Here is a 16,630-nt window from a genome sequence, read left to right on the forward strand (position 1 = left end):
TTTCCTTTATCTTAACAGTACTTTAGAATTTACTCTAATAGCCTCATCTTTAAATAATAACTAGGCTCAAGAATTCCTTTTTAGGCATTCTTTGATGAAACATCTCATTTGAAATAAAGATGTGTGGTTTGCATTGTTGATTTTGGAAACTATACATGAAGGAAAAATTGATGAACATCACAGAGCTGAACATATAGTTTTTATTTTTTGTTAAATTGCCAGAGGGGTGCATACACTCACCAGAGACAAAAAGAGAGGGAGAAAGCACCCCAAGGGGGTGTAGTTGCATTGCAGTCTCCTGCTCTCCATTTCTCCACCTTCTCAGGATTCGGGGCATGCATGCATACTGCCTGGTTTGTCTTTTAAGCTGCTAGAGCTTGTTTTCCAGCTGTGGTCTATTTGCCATGTAGAATCTGGCTCCCTTAACCATTATGCCATAGGGTTGCCCAACAGTCTTGAAATTTAGAAATTCCCTGTAAAAACGTGGATGGTTTCTGAATGACACCCGCAGGTCTACATTACTTCCAAACTATTGAAATAACACCTTCAGTTTTTACTTCTTTAAGGTCATCTATTTTTTTAATGTAATATATTGTTTTCTTTTTATATCATAATTTTCTTACCCATTTATGTGTTTGAAAATGCTTACCTTCCCCCAGTGATTATGAGAACTTTGGGACCCATGACTAAGTCCATAGGCTTGACACTAGCATACTTTTCCAGACTGGACATCCCAAACTTAGTGTAGGAACAGCCCTGTCTCACTTAAGGACCTTCCTGTTGAAGGACCAGTTCTCCAGCTTGGAGTATCCTTTTTCAGTCTTTGTCTCATTTCTGCAGTTGGTTACTATTCTCTACATGAAGCATTCAAAATCACACAAGACTACATATTGCATTTATATATTTGTATTTTTATTGTGCACCCATAGAGGTATTTAGAAGAAATAAAAATGATTACGCCAGATTTCATTACTATGTTGTGGTGTGTCTTGTTTTCTGGCACTTATCTAATGTATGCTTTTTTGCGTGGATACAATCAGATTATTCTAGTTGGTGTTGCATGACATCTTTTGAAAATACATACCCTATGGCACCACAACACACCAGAAACCCTTAAGCTACTCACTGTGGAACAGTTTGCTTGTTGACCTGGTCATTAAGTGAGGTGTGCCTATATTAAAACACAGTGAAGTGGGTGGAGTGTGAGATAGGAGGAACTATGATGACCAGAGAGTCCCAGGCCTATGTGATGGGGCAGCAGTTACACATACACCACATCACTTGCTGTGGTGTGGAAATTCTGTCCCACATTGTAGATTCTTTCCATGTTTCACGAGAAGCTGGAAGTCTGGAATTCCCGGGTGAAATTCTCAGTTTTAAAATGGTTGCAGCAAGGCCAGCTGGTGGCATGGTGGTGAAAGCACTGAATCCCACATGGCAAACTCCATGGTTGGATCCCTGGGCCTGGTGGCTTGAAAAACACATTGGCTGTGTATGCATGTATGCTCAGATCCCAAGGGAATGGAGGAGAAGGGATTGAGGTGTGGCTATTCCATCCCTGGGGGGTGATTTCTCACTTTTCTCTCTGTAGAGGTCTGGGAATTGAACTGCAATTGGCCATGTGAAAGTCCAGTGATGTAACCGCTATGCCATCTGTTGGCCCCAGTAGTAGGTTCCTTTATCTGAAAAATTAGCATTATGGTTTCTTTTTTACATAGTGTTCAAAAAAGGAGGTAATGTGACATGTATGCATGTTTGTGCATATATACATTAATTGGAAAGAATTATGACTGTTTAAAGTCCTAGATAAAAATATATTCTTTTTCCTTTTTTTCTGTTATCAATTGCAGAATGTTCCCTATGGACTCAAAGCCTTCACTGTTAAACCCCACTGGATCTATACTAGTCTCATCTCCGATAAAACCAAATCCATTGGACCTGCCACAGCTTCAGCATCGAGCCGCAGTTATCCCACCAATGGTAAGTTTTCCACGCGAATAAGAAAAGAAAAGCTGAAATAGACTTTATCGACATATTTTTCTCTTCTTTAATTGGTTGTTTTTTTTAAAAAAAATTGTGGTAAAAAACATGTAACATGAAATTAAGCATCATAATGAATCTTAAGTGTATAGTCCAGTAGTGTTAAGTATATTCACATTGTTCAGAAACAGATCCCCAGAATGTTTTCATTCCTCAAACATGAAATTAAGCAATTAAACACCTTCCCTTTCTCACCCTCCCATTAGCAACTGGTAAACATCAGTCTGTTTTTCCGTTTCTATGGATTTGACTGCTTGAGATACAAATGAACTGCTTTTACTTCAGCTCTTCTGGTACCAAGTGTGTAGATTTTTTCCTCACGCCAACTGGGTGTCCTAAAATTCGATTCAGTTCTGCCTTGATGTAGTGTCAGATGCTGCAGGTTAAGGGCTCACTGCTACAAGACTGCCCACATTTCTGTCCAACTAGGCTACAAACTGGGGGCTCTCCCAGTCCTTCTGTTAGGTTCTGTAAGTTGCCAGAGTGGCTCACAGAACTTAGGAAAGCGTGTTACTTCCCATTACTCGTTTATTATATGAAGGATACAACTCAGGACCATGAAAAGGAAGCAATGCACAGAGCAAGGTATGGGGGAGGGTGGCGGGGCTCCCATGCCCTCTCAGGGTGTGCCACCCTTCCAGCGCCTCCTTGTGTTCACCAGGCTAGAAGCCTTCCAAACCTGTGGTTCAGGGCTTTCCAGAGACTCCATTGCATGGACATGCTTGTTTAAATCATTAGCCATTTGGTGACAAGTATGTGAGAACCCCCAGCTCCTCTTTTCCTCTGTGGAGGTGGGTGGAAATGAAAGTTCCACGCCTCTGATCTTGCCTTGGTCTTTTGGGCAACCAGCTCCCAACTTGAGGCTGCCCAAGGACCCTCAGCTACCCGTCATCTCCTTAGCATACAAAAGGTACTCCTATCTCCATGCAGATTCCTGGATTTTAGGAGCTGGGTTCCAGGAATCGGGACAAACACCAAATATCTTTTATTATATTATATTGCCATATATAAGTGAAATCATCCAGTGTTTGTCTTTTTGTTCTCATTCAACTCATAGTCTGTATCAAAGCACCCTTCCCTTCTAAGGCTGAATACTATTCTTCTGTATAATGTAGTCTTCAAAAAGTTCACGGAAAATGTGTACTATGAAAAAACCGTACATGGATTTTAAAAATTAAACGTGTACCTTAATTTAATTTTTTACATGAAGTTTTTTGAAGCTTTTTTCACATTTTTAAAACCATCTGTACATCAGTGGACATTGGGTCACCTCTGTCTCTTGGCTGTTGTAAATGGTACTGCTATGTTCAATACTTGACTTTAGTATCTTATTTTTTCTATATCCTCCCTTGTTGGCTGGGGTTAGGGGGTATCAGGGCTTATGGAAGAGAACAGTATGAAGATACCAAATCTGACTTTATAGAAGAACTCCTTTTTAAAAAATAATTATTTATTTAGTTTTATTTATTATCATCATTATTACTATTTTTAAAAATCGGACCAGAATGGGATAGATGCGGAAAGTGAGATAATAAGCTGCCGGTCTAAGACTTAAACCACGGTCAGCCATGTGGGAGTCCACCACCTTAATCACCACGGCACCTGCTGGTCCTAAGAGAATATTCTTACTGCTCTAGGGAATGTTTATGTATTATAAGCCTCTGACTTCAGAAGATGTTATAGAGATTGGCCTGGATAATAAGATGTAGGAACAAATTATAATAAAACAAATAAAAAGTAATTCTTTATTAGTTTAAAAAACTAATGTGTTTCAGAAGAGATAGAATTTCTTTTTTTCTTGAGAGGTTTTTCACTATAGGACGCGTGTGCTCACCAGACAGAGAGAGACAGAGAGACAGAAAGTGAGAAATCACCTCCCAGGGGGGATGGTCATGCCGCAGTCCCTTCTCCTCTATTCTCCTCTTGGGATCTTTGGCACGCACACACACGTGCCTGGCGTGAGTTTTAAGCCACCGGGTCCGGGACGTGAACCACGGTTGACTACGTGGGAGTCCAGCGACATAGCCATTATGCTAACTGCTGGTCCCTAGAATTTCTTCTTAATTGGATACTTACTTATAGAAAAGACTCCACATAGGAAATAATATTTTGACTGGGCCAGAGTGGTACATTTGGCTTTATAGCACAAGGTGGAAAAGTTATCTTTGTGAGGCAAAGCACAAAAGTAAAAAAGGCATGCGTTCAGGATCAGTGAAGGATCCTAATTATAGTAGGGAAAATACTGGAAAGTCTTTAGATAACAGTTTCTGACAAAGTCAGACCTCTAGAGCTTCCTAGGGCTCTTGCTTATTCATCAAGTATTTAACCATGGATTGTGTTTGGGGCTGTTTATTTAGTATTAGACAGAACAGCCTGGGTTTTTTCCTTCATAAGTGAAAGAGACAAAAATAAGCAAACATAATTGCATTTTTTTTTTTTTTAAGATTTTTGCCATAGGGTGTGTGCACTTGTCAGAGATAGAGGGAAAGTGAGAAATTCCCCCAGAGATAGAGGGTAAGTGAGGAGAGTTCCAATGGCCACACTGCAGTCACTAATCTTGCATTCTTCTCTTGGGATTTTGAGCACAGATGCACATGTGCTTGGCCTGATTTTCAAGTCTCTAGGTGGGGGTGGGGAGTTCGTGTCTGTTGGACATGTGGCCCTAACCCCTCGCCACCTGCTGGCTCCCATAATTGCAAATTTTGACAAGCAGTATATACTACCCACGAAATGAACAGGGTGCAATGAGAAGGAATGTAGGGAAGGAGTCACCAAGTTATTTTGGCTGTTAGGGATGCCTGGTCTGCAGAAGGAGCAACCCATTTCTGTTGGGAAGATAACTGGTATATTACTGGCTTGGCTGTGGGAGGGGAGGAGACTGATTAGTGCAGGGGAGCTGCCTGGCAGCTGGTGCTGCAGTGGTAGCACAGAGCTCTGCCTTGTGCGGCCCAGGTGGGGGAGCGGCACTGCCTGAGGTGCCTGCACAGGGTGCTCTCTCTCTCCTCTCTGCCTTTGCCCTGTCCTCCCACCACTGGTCCCTCCTCCTCCTCCTCCTCCTCTTCCTCCTCCTCCTCTTCCTCTTCCTCCTCCTCCTCTTCCTCCTCCTTCTTCTTTCTCTCTCTCTCTCTCCGGAAATAAACTTTAAAAAAGGTTCTGTTTTGAGTGTTAAGTTCTAAACTGCCTTGAGATATCCAAGTGGAGTTGTTAGGTAGGCAGTTTATATGTGAATGTGGAATTTGGAGAAAGTGTCTCAGAAATAGACAATTCCTGATTCATTAACATATGGGTGACATTTAAATCCACAGAAATGAATGCAATTGCCTAGTGAGAGACATAGAGACAGGGATTGGATCCAGGGCCATCATTGAGTTAGCCAGACAGACATGGTTCAGTTTCTGATTTTGATTTTTATTATCACAGCTTTTGTGATTTATATTGTATTAAGTTTTGAAAGTGGCATATTTGGATTTTTTTTTTCTTCCTCTAGGTTTCCTGCACCCCATGTAATATACCAATTGGAACCCCAGTGAGCGGCTTCGCTCTCTACCAGCGGCACATTAAAGCAATGCATGAGTCAGCACTCCTGGAGGAACAGAGGCAGAGGCAAGAGCAGATAGATTTGGAATGTAGGAGTTCTACCAGCCCATGTGGCACTGCCAAGAGTCCAAACAGAGAGTGGGAAGGTAGGTTGACAGAGCTGTCACTGCAAAGAACTTCTGAAGGGAAACACTGCACCCAAAGTGGTGCCCTTTGTAAGTTACCCACATGCCAATTGCTTCTTTACATTTGTCCCTAACAAATACAGTTTCTTAAGTTGACCTCAGTTAAACTATCAAGGGTTAGTGTTATTGACTACTAAAGGATGGCAGTGACATTTTTATAATGTTATTAAAACAGTTTATTTTAGTTAATGTTTCAATGTTAATGCTAATTAATATTAATCGTCTGATGTTCATCTTATGCTGGAAGACTTTATCAACGCCATGCTTTATGCTTTCATCTGAATTCGCATGTCCTGTCCTTGAAGAAAATCACCTATGACAATATAATATTCTAGTTCTCTGGTATGATGCTAGAAAACTTGGTGTTGTGGATAGTACCAGTCAGACCCTAGCTGACCCTTTACCCTGGCAGCTGCCACTGTGTGGCTGTATGCAAGTCGTTTAACCTTGCATAGCTTTAGTTTTCTCATCTGTAGAGTGAAGCTGACAATATATCATCTGTACCTTGCTGAGACTATAAAGTTAAGAAAGAATGAGTGTTCAGCATTATTTTATGCATAATTTAGCATATAATTACACATTGATTAGCATATTAGACTGTATACAGTACAGTAGATACTGCCGTGGTACCTGTTGCCATTGTCCATCACTATTGTCAGTATTTTAAGTTACACATCTAAGTTGGTTGGTACATGCTATTTTAGTTGATGCATGTTACACTTATACTTTCTTTAAAAATAAAAAGGAATGATGTCTACATTTTAATGAATTTCTTTGACATAGAATGGGCACATGCATCCTGCTTCATAGTAGACTTACGGACTGCTTGTATGCTACAGTTTCCTTAGGGTACAGGAACACTAAATCCTCTGTGAGTGATTCAGCAGGCTCCAGGCTCTTGGCAGTACCTTCTATAGAGCAGGAAGAACTATTAGCTTCAGAATCGTGCATTTCCAGGGCTATTTAGTATAAAATAGGAACTGTGGTGCCTAACTGATCTTGCTGACTCCGCCCTGCCCAGATCACACCCATAATGAGTTATGCAGTACACTGAACCTCTTATGTTAGAGTTTTAAATATAAATTTGTGAATGTTTTAAACATAAGTCTTGTGCTAGTGAAAATGTGAACCAAAGTGATAATACCCACCAAGGGATATGATAGATGTTAAATGAGTATTTATTGGATGAAGTTAGGAACATTGAGAACTTTTAGGCTGTTACTATGGTGCATCTAGAAAATTCTCAACTCTTAGTTCTGTAAATGACACAACTCCAATTCAGTAATTACATGTTGAAGGAATGAATTAAATGAATGACATAGTGGAGAAATCTTTCATCATGTTTTACCATAGGATATAAGTGGACTTATCAGAGTCGTTTGTCTTTTGGCACTCCAGTTGAGGATTTTGGTCAGTGGAGACCAGTAAATTGTAATTTAGAAGTTTCTTGACCTATTCCCTACATAAATTATTTAGGATAGATTTTTGTAAGGAAGAACTTAAAGTTAAGGGGAAAAAAAAATGACATCCAAAATGGTATCATTTGTTGTACTCATGCCAAAGCATAGTGTTACTCAGTTACTAATACCTGGGTCCTTCTAATAGGAGTATCCTGTAGTTATTTTAGAACCTCAGTATCTTTTCTTAGTCTGTGTTATAAAACAAATTGTATTTGAGAGCTGGCCTGACTGAATCAGGTGAGAGCCCAAAATTCAAAGACTCCAAACTGAATTGCATCTCTGTGTTGGTTACATTAGTCCATGTGGTTTTATTAGAGTTCAGTGGTAGCGTAATTTTTATCACAATGCAGTAATCTCAAAACCAAATTGTAATCATACTGTTGGTTAATGTGACATTAAGGATTTGGTTTAAGATGATTCTCTGCAAAGCAAGACCGACTGGTTATATTTTATTGAAAGGTTAATCTTGTTTAGATAGTGTACCCATTATATCCATCTTAGTCATTGATTTAACTAGTGCCTTGATTCTCTCCTTGATTTATGTTCTTATTACAGTTCAGGGTATAGGGTCATCTTCCCTTTGCAGTTCAGTTATTTGTGTATATAATATTTGCCACAGATGTTTTAAATGCAGCCTCATAGAATAGTTTAGAGAATGTTAGAAATAGCAAGAAAATCGACCTAGATATGAAGGGTCACCAAATATTGGCAGAGTCCACTGAATTCGGATCATGTTTTGTCCTTTTCCTTTCATGGTCTCTTTTACAAGGTAATAGTTAGTACTCCTGTCCACTTGTTTAGTTGTATCCATGTGAATGGTGCAAATTTTATAGCTAGGCCCTTTTAAGTTACTTAATGCTTTCCCCATCTGTAGGAAAGCTTGAAAAAAACCTTAGAAGAAAAATTGTTTTACTCTCCTTTGCCATTTATGGGAGTTGACCTCTGCCTTTCTGGTAACTTTGAAACCTTTTTCTTAAGTGAAGGAACTCTGGCCAATGCATATAGAAGTAGAGTTAGAATCAGGTTTCTATGCAAGTGTAACAAAACCTACCCAATCAAAATAAGAATTGGTTCTTTGTCAATGAATCCAGGCCTATGCATATTTATTTTGTTTTGGTTTCCCAGCGCTGGGGACATGTTGGTTTAATAAAAAGCTATGTTTATAATGTTCTAAATTTCCATCATTTAAAAAAATACTGCTATGGAGCCAATAGGTAGCGATAAGGTTAGGCTGGATCCCACATGGCCAACTACATGGCTCATCATGGACCCAGCAGCTTTAAAAATACACCATGCACATGTGCACGTGTATCCAAAAATCCAGAGAGGAGAATGGAGAAGAAGGGATTGTGGTGTAGCCATCTCCCCGGGGGGTGATTTCTCACTTTCTTTTTCTTTCTCCAGAAAGTGCATGTGCCCTATAGTAAAACTGATACACATAAAACAAAACAAAAAAAACTACTATTCGTACATGATTTTAAACTTAATGTAAATGGTAAAGTAATCAAGCATTGGATTTTTTTAACACAGTATTAACGTTAATGACTTTTGAAATTAGTTAACTTCATAAATGTATTTGTTCAGTATGAAGACATTTTGCAGTCTAATTCATTGTATTCGTATGTAGGAGCAGGAAGAGTAACATCATCTTTGTGGATACCCCAAAGACATCTGAAATGCAACACTTAGTCTTTCAGTGTGACGCAGTGGTTTAGACCTCAGGATTTGCAGTTAACACTCCCTTTTTATCCCTGATAATATGACTTTTGTTGGGCAATTAAGTGTGACATTTTTTTCTAGCTTCAATTTTCTGTAAAATGATAATAATTTCATTCATTTAAGGGCTAATGAGATAATTCCTGTAATGCACAGTGCCCAGCACTTAATAGTGAAATGCTAGAGACCTACCTGTTGTGCTGGAGGGTGTGTGCATGAGAGAGAATGAGGGAGCCCGTGCCCCCAGTGGGGTCTGGCCACAACACAGTCCCTTTTCCTCCAATGTTCCATCCTGTCAGGATCCTGGGTGTGCATGTGCACACCTGCCATGAAGCTGAGAGGGTCTGGAGTCGACTCGAGTTAGCTTCTGTGCAACACTAATTGCTAGGCCTGCACTTTGAGTAGGAACTCCAGAATGCCCACTGTGGACGTGGTACAGTATCAGTCTAGAAGGCTTAACAGAATCAACTGTGGAGAAAGCAAGCTGCCAGCTTAAAACTCACACCAGGCACATGTGCATGCATGTCCAATATCCTGAGGAGAGACTAGAGAAGGGACTGTGGCTTGGCTATCCATCTCCACCAGGGAGTGATTTCTCTCTTTCTGTCTCTCCAGCAAGTGTACGCACCCTATAGCAAAAAATGTCTCCCCCAAAATAATAAAATAGCAGATCTTTTGTATTTGTTCATAAATTTAATTCAAGTCTAATGAAACTTCCAGGGAGAGGTTTTTTTTTCTTTTAATATTATTATTATTTTATTTAACTTTGTTTATTTTTAACTTGACCAGAGAGGGACAGGGGGATTTGTTAGGGGGGAGGGGCAGCAAGCCACCAGGTCCAGGACTCGAACCGTGGTCAGCCATGTGGAAATCCAGCATCCTTAACCACTACGCCGCCTGCTGGCCCTCAGCAGTGAGTTTTTTTTTGGAAGCAGTATTCAAAATGATTCTATATCTAGATTTATTTGGAAGGATTAATGAATAAAACTAGATAATGAAAATAGTAATACAATGAATGGGAATATGTTCTGGCAGACATTAAAATGCCACAAATCTTTATGGTTACAGTTACAGACCATTTTTACTTTGTGCTTTTCTGACCTTTCAAAAATTATTGCAGTATGCCAATTTCATTTTAAAAGAAAAAAATTATATATTAGTCTTAATGTTATTGTATTTCTGCCATGCCCTTTAAGTGGTTTTTAAATCTTTTTTGAAGAGATAACTTACATGTTAAGTAGTTTTCATTAGTATTATTGTGGTTTTAATTACGGTTTAATAACTTCGTACAGAAGTTTTGGATTAACTTAATCTGCATCTTTTGAAAGGCTTCTTCCATTTCTTAATTAAATTTAGTTTTCTGAGACTCTAATCCTCAAGTCAACTAACTATATTAAGTACTTTTGTTAAGCCAGAGGGTGGAAATTTTCTTTCTTTGAATATTAAATAGTAAGTTTCAAGAGGCTAGTTCTAAAGGTTGAAATCCTCAGAGCAGACCTCTAATTCAGGCCAGACTTGAGCTCACAGAATTGCTTAATAATCTGCCATTTGCCTGTTGTGATTTATTGCATGTGAAAACCCTTGGTTCTCCATGAGAGGAAAACGAAGTTCTTTATCCTTTAAAGGAACATTTCAAAATTAAATTTTAAGGATTTTATTAGGTCATAGTGATATTGCATATATAGAAGGTTTAGATTCGTAGGATTTCTTAATCTCTCTGTGGGTGGACTTTCCCCCAGAAATTTGAGACCTTGATATTAGTATATAGACGGATCTGCCCCTGGATGGTGTGGGCTTGGTCCTTTCACACTTACTATTAATTTGGGGTTCTTCCCTTATTTTGATAACTTTAACTTTCTTAGGAAAATCAGTCGCCTATATGCCTTATGCTGAGGTCAAACGTGCTCTAGAACAGGAAGCACAGATGCACTGTACCGCAGCAAGGTCAGCCTCACCGTGTAGGCTCTCTCCGAGAGAAGTCAGTAAAGCCGCTCCACAGCCTGATAAGAGTGCAGCCCGCTATAGTGTCCCGCCAGGTAAATATGCATCCCCGCGCAGTGGCTGCCGGCCATCCACCCACAGATGTGCCACCTGGTGGCTCAACGTTGTGAATGAACTGCTCCTGCAGGACATGTCCTTGCGCTGTTTCAAAACAACTTGCTTTTTTCTCCGCATTCCATCATCAGTTGTATTCTGTTGAGTTCACCGGGCCACCGGGAAATTTCTGTTTACACATTTCTTCTGTGACATTGACTGGCTGTTCTATTAAGAGTACATGTACTTTGTAAAAATCTTGAGATTTTTTGAGAGCCAGAATCAGTAACTGTTTCTCTAATTATGCAAGTTGCAGAGAGAACTTGTAACTGGTTGTTAATCTGGTCTGCATTGTCTGTAAAGTAGCAATATCAGCTGTTCCTAAGAAACACCCTTTTTTTCTCACTTCCATTGTGAGGTCCAAAAAGTGATGGAGAGAGAAAAAAAAAATTGAAGATTGATGTTTGCCTATGCTAGGCAGAACTAGTTTGAAAGGAGCATTAGCTGAAAGCTCTGGTTGGAAAGGAAGCTAAATATTTCCACCTCACAAATACCATTTGTGACCTGAACATATATATATATATATATGTGTGTGTATATATATATATATATATATACACACACATACATACACACAAACACACACACACACACACACATACACATACAAGGCTAAATGAAAGAGAAATTTAAAATAGAAATGTTCATCCTTGGTTTCACCTTGCATTATAATTTAATTTGTGACTTAAAAATACAAGAATGACTGAGATAGGTAGCCTGTTGCAAACAAGAAAATTGACTATTTTAAATTATTTTTTTTCCTTTTATAAGTCCTCCAGCCTGCTCCACATCAAGTTATAACTAATCTCCCTGAAGGGGTTCGGCTTCCAACAACGCGACCAACCAGGCCACCACCTCCTCTCATCCCATCATCCAAAACCACAGTGGCTTCAGAAAAACCATCGTTTATAATGGGAGGCTCCATCTCACAGGTAAAATGTTCTCTCTTTACAGTAGATTTACTGTTGAGTACTGTTTGGGTAAACGTTTCCCTCCTTTGCATACCAGTTTGTTGGAATACTAATAAATAATAATCTGAGTATGAAACTTCCACAGACAGTGACCAGAAACTGCGGCAGTTACTCTCCATGCTACACACAGGAACTTTGACTGAGTCATGGACCCAGATCGAGTGGCTCTGGCACGTCACAGAGTTTAACTTGTCAGAGCACGTATTTGCCCTGAAGTTTAGTGTAATATAAATTAAAGATTTATTTATTTATTCTTATTTACTTATTTTTTAAAATTTACTCTTGGGCACATGGGCTTACCAGAGAGAGAAAGACAGACGATATTGAGGAGGGAGGAGTGAGAAAGCAAGCTGCCAGGTCTGGGACTTGAACTGTGTCACCCATGTGGGAGTCTAGCGCCTTTGCCACCACGTCACCTGCTGGCCCAAAATAAAATATTTAAAAATAGCAGATGATAAGGCTCTATTAAATTATAGATGGTTGGTATTAGTTTGACTTTGGCCACAAAATCTCTTTTCTGTACATTAGTTTTTGTTTTTTTTTTAATTGAGATGTGGTCTGATCTTATTAGTTCAATCAGTTTCAGCTAATGTGTATAACAGTGACGTGCTCCTGTAAGTTATTGACCATTTCTGTCAGGTCAGGAAGTTTTCTGTTGCTCCTTACTAGGCAGTCTGAAGGAACTCTGTCTGAAGGAGCCACTGTTCTTTCTGTTGTCAGAGGTTAGCCTTGACTTTTACAGAGTTTGTACAAACGGGACCATACAGTGTGTACTCTTATGTCTGCCTTCGTTTACTCAGCATACTGGGGGTTCTTCCAGGCTTTCGCATAATCAGTAGGTTTTTCCTTTTTATTGCTGAATAATAGTCCATTGTACGAACATACAAGTTTGTTTATCCTTTTCCTTGTTGGAAACCTGAGCTGTTTCCAGTTTTTGGCTACTGTGAATAAAGCAACTATTAACAATTATTATATTAAGTTCTTGTGGGCAGGCTGTTTTTATTTCTCTTGTATAATTACTTAGGATTACGTTTGTTGGTTATGTGTAATCTGTATATAACTTTTCTGCTATGATTAATTCTACTTTGCTAAGAAATCTTTACCTGCTCCAAGATTATAAGGTTTTCTGAAAGCTTTACAGTTGTGGATTGGTATTCATTTTTCAATTTAGCTTTTAGTAATACTAGTTGAAAAGTCTTTATTTCCTCATTTGATTGCATTAGTGCCTCTGTTAAAAATCATTTAGTTGGGACCAGCAGATGGCATAATGGTTACGTCACTGGACTCCCACATAGTTGACCACAGGTCAAGTTTCAGACCTGGAGGCTTGAAACTCATGCTGGGCGCCTGTGCGTGCGTGCCCAAGATCCCAAGAGGAGACAGAAGAAAAGGGTTTGCAGCTTGGCCATCCTTCCCTGGGAAGTGATTTCTCACTTTCTGTCTCTCTGGTGAGTGCACACACCCTATACCAAAAATCTCTCTTTAAAAAAAAAATCATTTTGGGCCAGCAGCTGGCGCAATGGCTGTGTCGCTGGACTCCCATGTAGACGACCATGGTTCAAGTTCTGGACCCGGTGCCTTAAACTTATGCTGGGTGCATGTGTGTGCATGCCCAAGATCCTGAGAGGAGAATGGAGGAGAAAGGATTGTGGAGTGGCCATCCCAACTGGAGGGTGATTTCTTGCTTTCTGTCTCTCTTTCTGGTGAGTGCACGCACCCTAAAGCAAAAACTTCTCCAAAAAAAAAAAATCATTTTATTGAGGGGCCAACAGGTGGTGTAGTGGTTAAGGCACTGGTCTCCCTTATGGCTGATCATGGTTTGAGACCTGGATCTGATAGCTTGAAAATCAGGCCAGGCATGTGTGCCTGTGTGCCCAAAGTCCTGGGAGTACAGTGGGGGAGAAGGAATTGCGGAGTGACCACTAACCTTACGAGGTAATTTCTCACCTTGTCTCACTGTCTCTCTCTCCAGTGAGTGCACGTACCTCTGACAAAATGTTTTAGAAAATCATTTTTTCAAAATAGACCCCCATGTTTGGGTCTATTTCTAGACTCTAAGCTGTTCCATTGGTCTACTTATTCATCATTTTGTCGGTACCACAGTCTTTTTTTTTTTTTTCCAAATAATTATTTAATTTTATTTATTATTATTATTATTTTGGAGAGGTTTTTGCTATAGGGCATGTGTGCTTGCCAGAAAGACAGAGACAGACAGACAGAAAGCGAGAAATCACCCCCCCCGGGGGGGGGGCTGGCCACACCGCAATCCCTTCTCCTCCATTCTCCTCTCGGGATTTTGGGCATGCACACACACGCACCCGGTGTGAGTTTAAGCCACCAGGTCCAGGACGTGAACCACGGTCGACTACATGGGAGTCCAGCGACATAGCCATTATGCTAACTGCTGTTCCTGATACTACAGTCTTGATCACTAGAGCTTTATGATGAATCTTGAAATCATGTGATTATAAATCCGCCAATATTTTTGTCTTACAAGATTGCTATGGCTATTCTCTATCATAAGCATTTTTATATAAATTATATAAATAGTCAGTCTGTTTCTTTTACTGCAAAGCAAATGGGAGGGCCAGCTGTGGCTTGGTAGTCATATGAGCTAGATCTCACATGGCTGATTACATGTTTCAAGTCTTGGACCTGGTGGCTTGAAGAACACACTAGGGGTGGGTGCATGAATTTGTTGTCAAAGTTCTGAAAGACAGGATAATTGGAGGAGAAGGGGTTTTTGTATAACCATTCTCCATGGAGGTTGCTTTGTCTCTGTTTCTCTTCAGTAAGCATATTTACCCTCTGGCACAAAAAGTACAAAAAAAAAAAGCCTAATGGGATTTTGATTGGGATTCTATTAAATTTGTAGATCAGTTTGAATAGACGTCTTTTTTTTTTTTTTTAAAGAATTATTTAATTTTGTTTTAATTTGGCCAGAGAAGGACACACAGAAGTGAGAAAGAATTGAGAAAGCAAGCTGCTAGATCCAGGACTGTAACCATGTGCGGCCATATGTGAGTCCAGTGCTTTAACTACCACACGACCTGCTGGCCCCAGGAATGGACATCTTAACAATACTGAATCTTCTAATACATAAACATGTATATCTTCTCATTTATATAGGCCTTTAATTTCTGCAGTGCTTTGTATCATTTTAGAGGTTCTATACCTATTTTGTTACATTTATGTTTGGTTATTTGATTATTTTAGTGTATTTTATGCTTTTATAAATGTACTGTTTTAAAATGTTTTATTTTCCATTTCTTGCTAGTATTTAGAAATATGGCTGATTTTTATATCTTGACTTTGTCTCCTGTGGCACTCACTTAATGCTTCTGGTGGGGCTTTGGTTATGTTCAGTTTTGGTAATTTCCTAGGATTTCATATGTATGTATGTCATCTGCAATAAAAGGACAGTTTTTCATCTTTCTTTCCAATCTTTATCCCTTGTATTTATTTATTTATTTGCTTTATTGCACTGGCTAGGCCAGGACTTTCAGTGCAGTATTGAGTAGAAGGTGAACCAGGGACTTGCGTCTCTTGTTGCTGATCTTAAGAGGTAGGCGGTCAGCATTGCACTGTTTGATACAGTGTTAATTGTAGGTTTCAAATAGATGTGTTTCATCTGCTGTTTATTTGCTTAGTGATTTTTCTGAATGAATTCTGTGGAAAGTCTGTATTCTTTCCCATGTGTGGCCGCCAAGTCACTGCTTGTTAGTGTAATGTCGGCTAATGACTGGACAGAGATTTCCTTAAAGGTCTAAAGTCAGTCCTGGTCTCTGCTGAGGGCCTCTGTGCATTGGGGCACACCTTCAGCACTTGGACAGTGGAGAGCTCTGCTTTAATCTTCACTTCCTGCCTGGTAGAGCCTGCAGGTCAGCCAGAGGCTTAGGGCCATCTCAGTGTTTGCTAGGGACATGCAGTAGGCTTCCAGGTGCCCCAGGATATGTTGGAGTTTTTCATACCCCCTATGAACATCTCATTTTCTAGCTTTTCCCTTTAAGCTTTTCTTAGATCAGCTTATTGTTTGCTCTGGTTGTTATCTGTTCCCTCAGGCAGAGAGAAGTTAATTAGTTGCTCCGCCCAAGTTTTTGACAAGCTGGCACCTCTTTCCTTACTCCTTTCAAGTCATCTAAAGGTAGCTTTGTGTATAGAGTCTCCGTGACCCACTAGACTACTCAAATAATGACAGTTACCTGGGGATAAAGTTCTTCAGGAACACCAACCTTGATCTTTATTGGGGGCTGGAGGCTATTAGCTTACACCATGATTTTACCAGGCTCTACCACAGAGCCAGAGGGGTAATGGGAATATAATAGAGCCAGTTAAAGTGCCATAAAGCAGGAACCAGCAGTTGGTGTAATGGTTATGTTGCTGGACTCTCATGTAGGTGACTGCAGTTTGAGTCCTGGACTATGTGTCATAAAGCTCACTCTTCTTACCTAGATTCAGCTCTTTTTCTTAAATAATGCTCTCATATTACTTTATTAATTAATTAATAAAAACTAGCCTTTTATTAATTTCAGAGTTCTTTAGATGTCGAAATGTTGTTACTTTCGTCAGTTTTGTCATTGCTTTGTCTTTTTTTTTTTTTTTTTTTCCCAAATGGACATTTTTTCTA

General features: G+C 39.6%; 1 protein-coding gene across 1 annotated transcript in view; it reads left to right on the forward strand.

Annotated features, from left to right (window-relative positions):
- Nucleotides 1-16,630, forward strand: part of NCOR1 (nuclear receptor corepressor 1) — a 184,559-nt gene that overhangs the window by 122,902 nt on the left and 45,027 nt on the right. The window contains 4 exon segments of the mRNA XM_014589600.2: nucleotides 1,851-1,980; nucleotides 5,528-5,723; nucleotides 10,801-10,974; nucleotides 11,804-11,964. Coding sequence (XP_014445086.1) covers nucleotides 1,851-1,980; nucleotides 5,528-5,723; nucleotides 10,801-10,974; nucleotides 11,804-11,964 — 661 coding nt within the window.

This window comes from Tupaia chinensis, unplaced genomic scaffold (assembly GCF_000334495.1).
Source record: "Tupaia chinensis unplaced genomic scaffold, TupChi_1.0 Scaffold000365_1, whole genome shotgun sequence".
Taxonomy (NCBI): domain Eukaryota; kingdom Metazoa; phylum Chordata; class Mammalia; order Scandentia; family Tupaiidae; genus Tupaia; species Tupaia belangeri.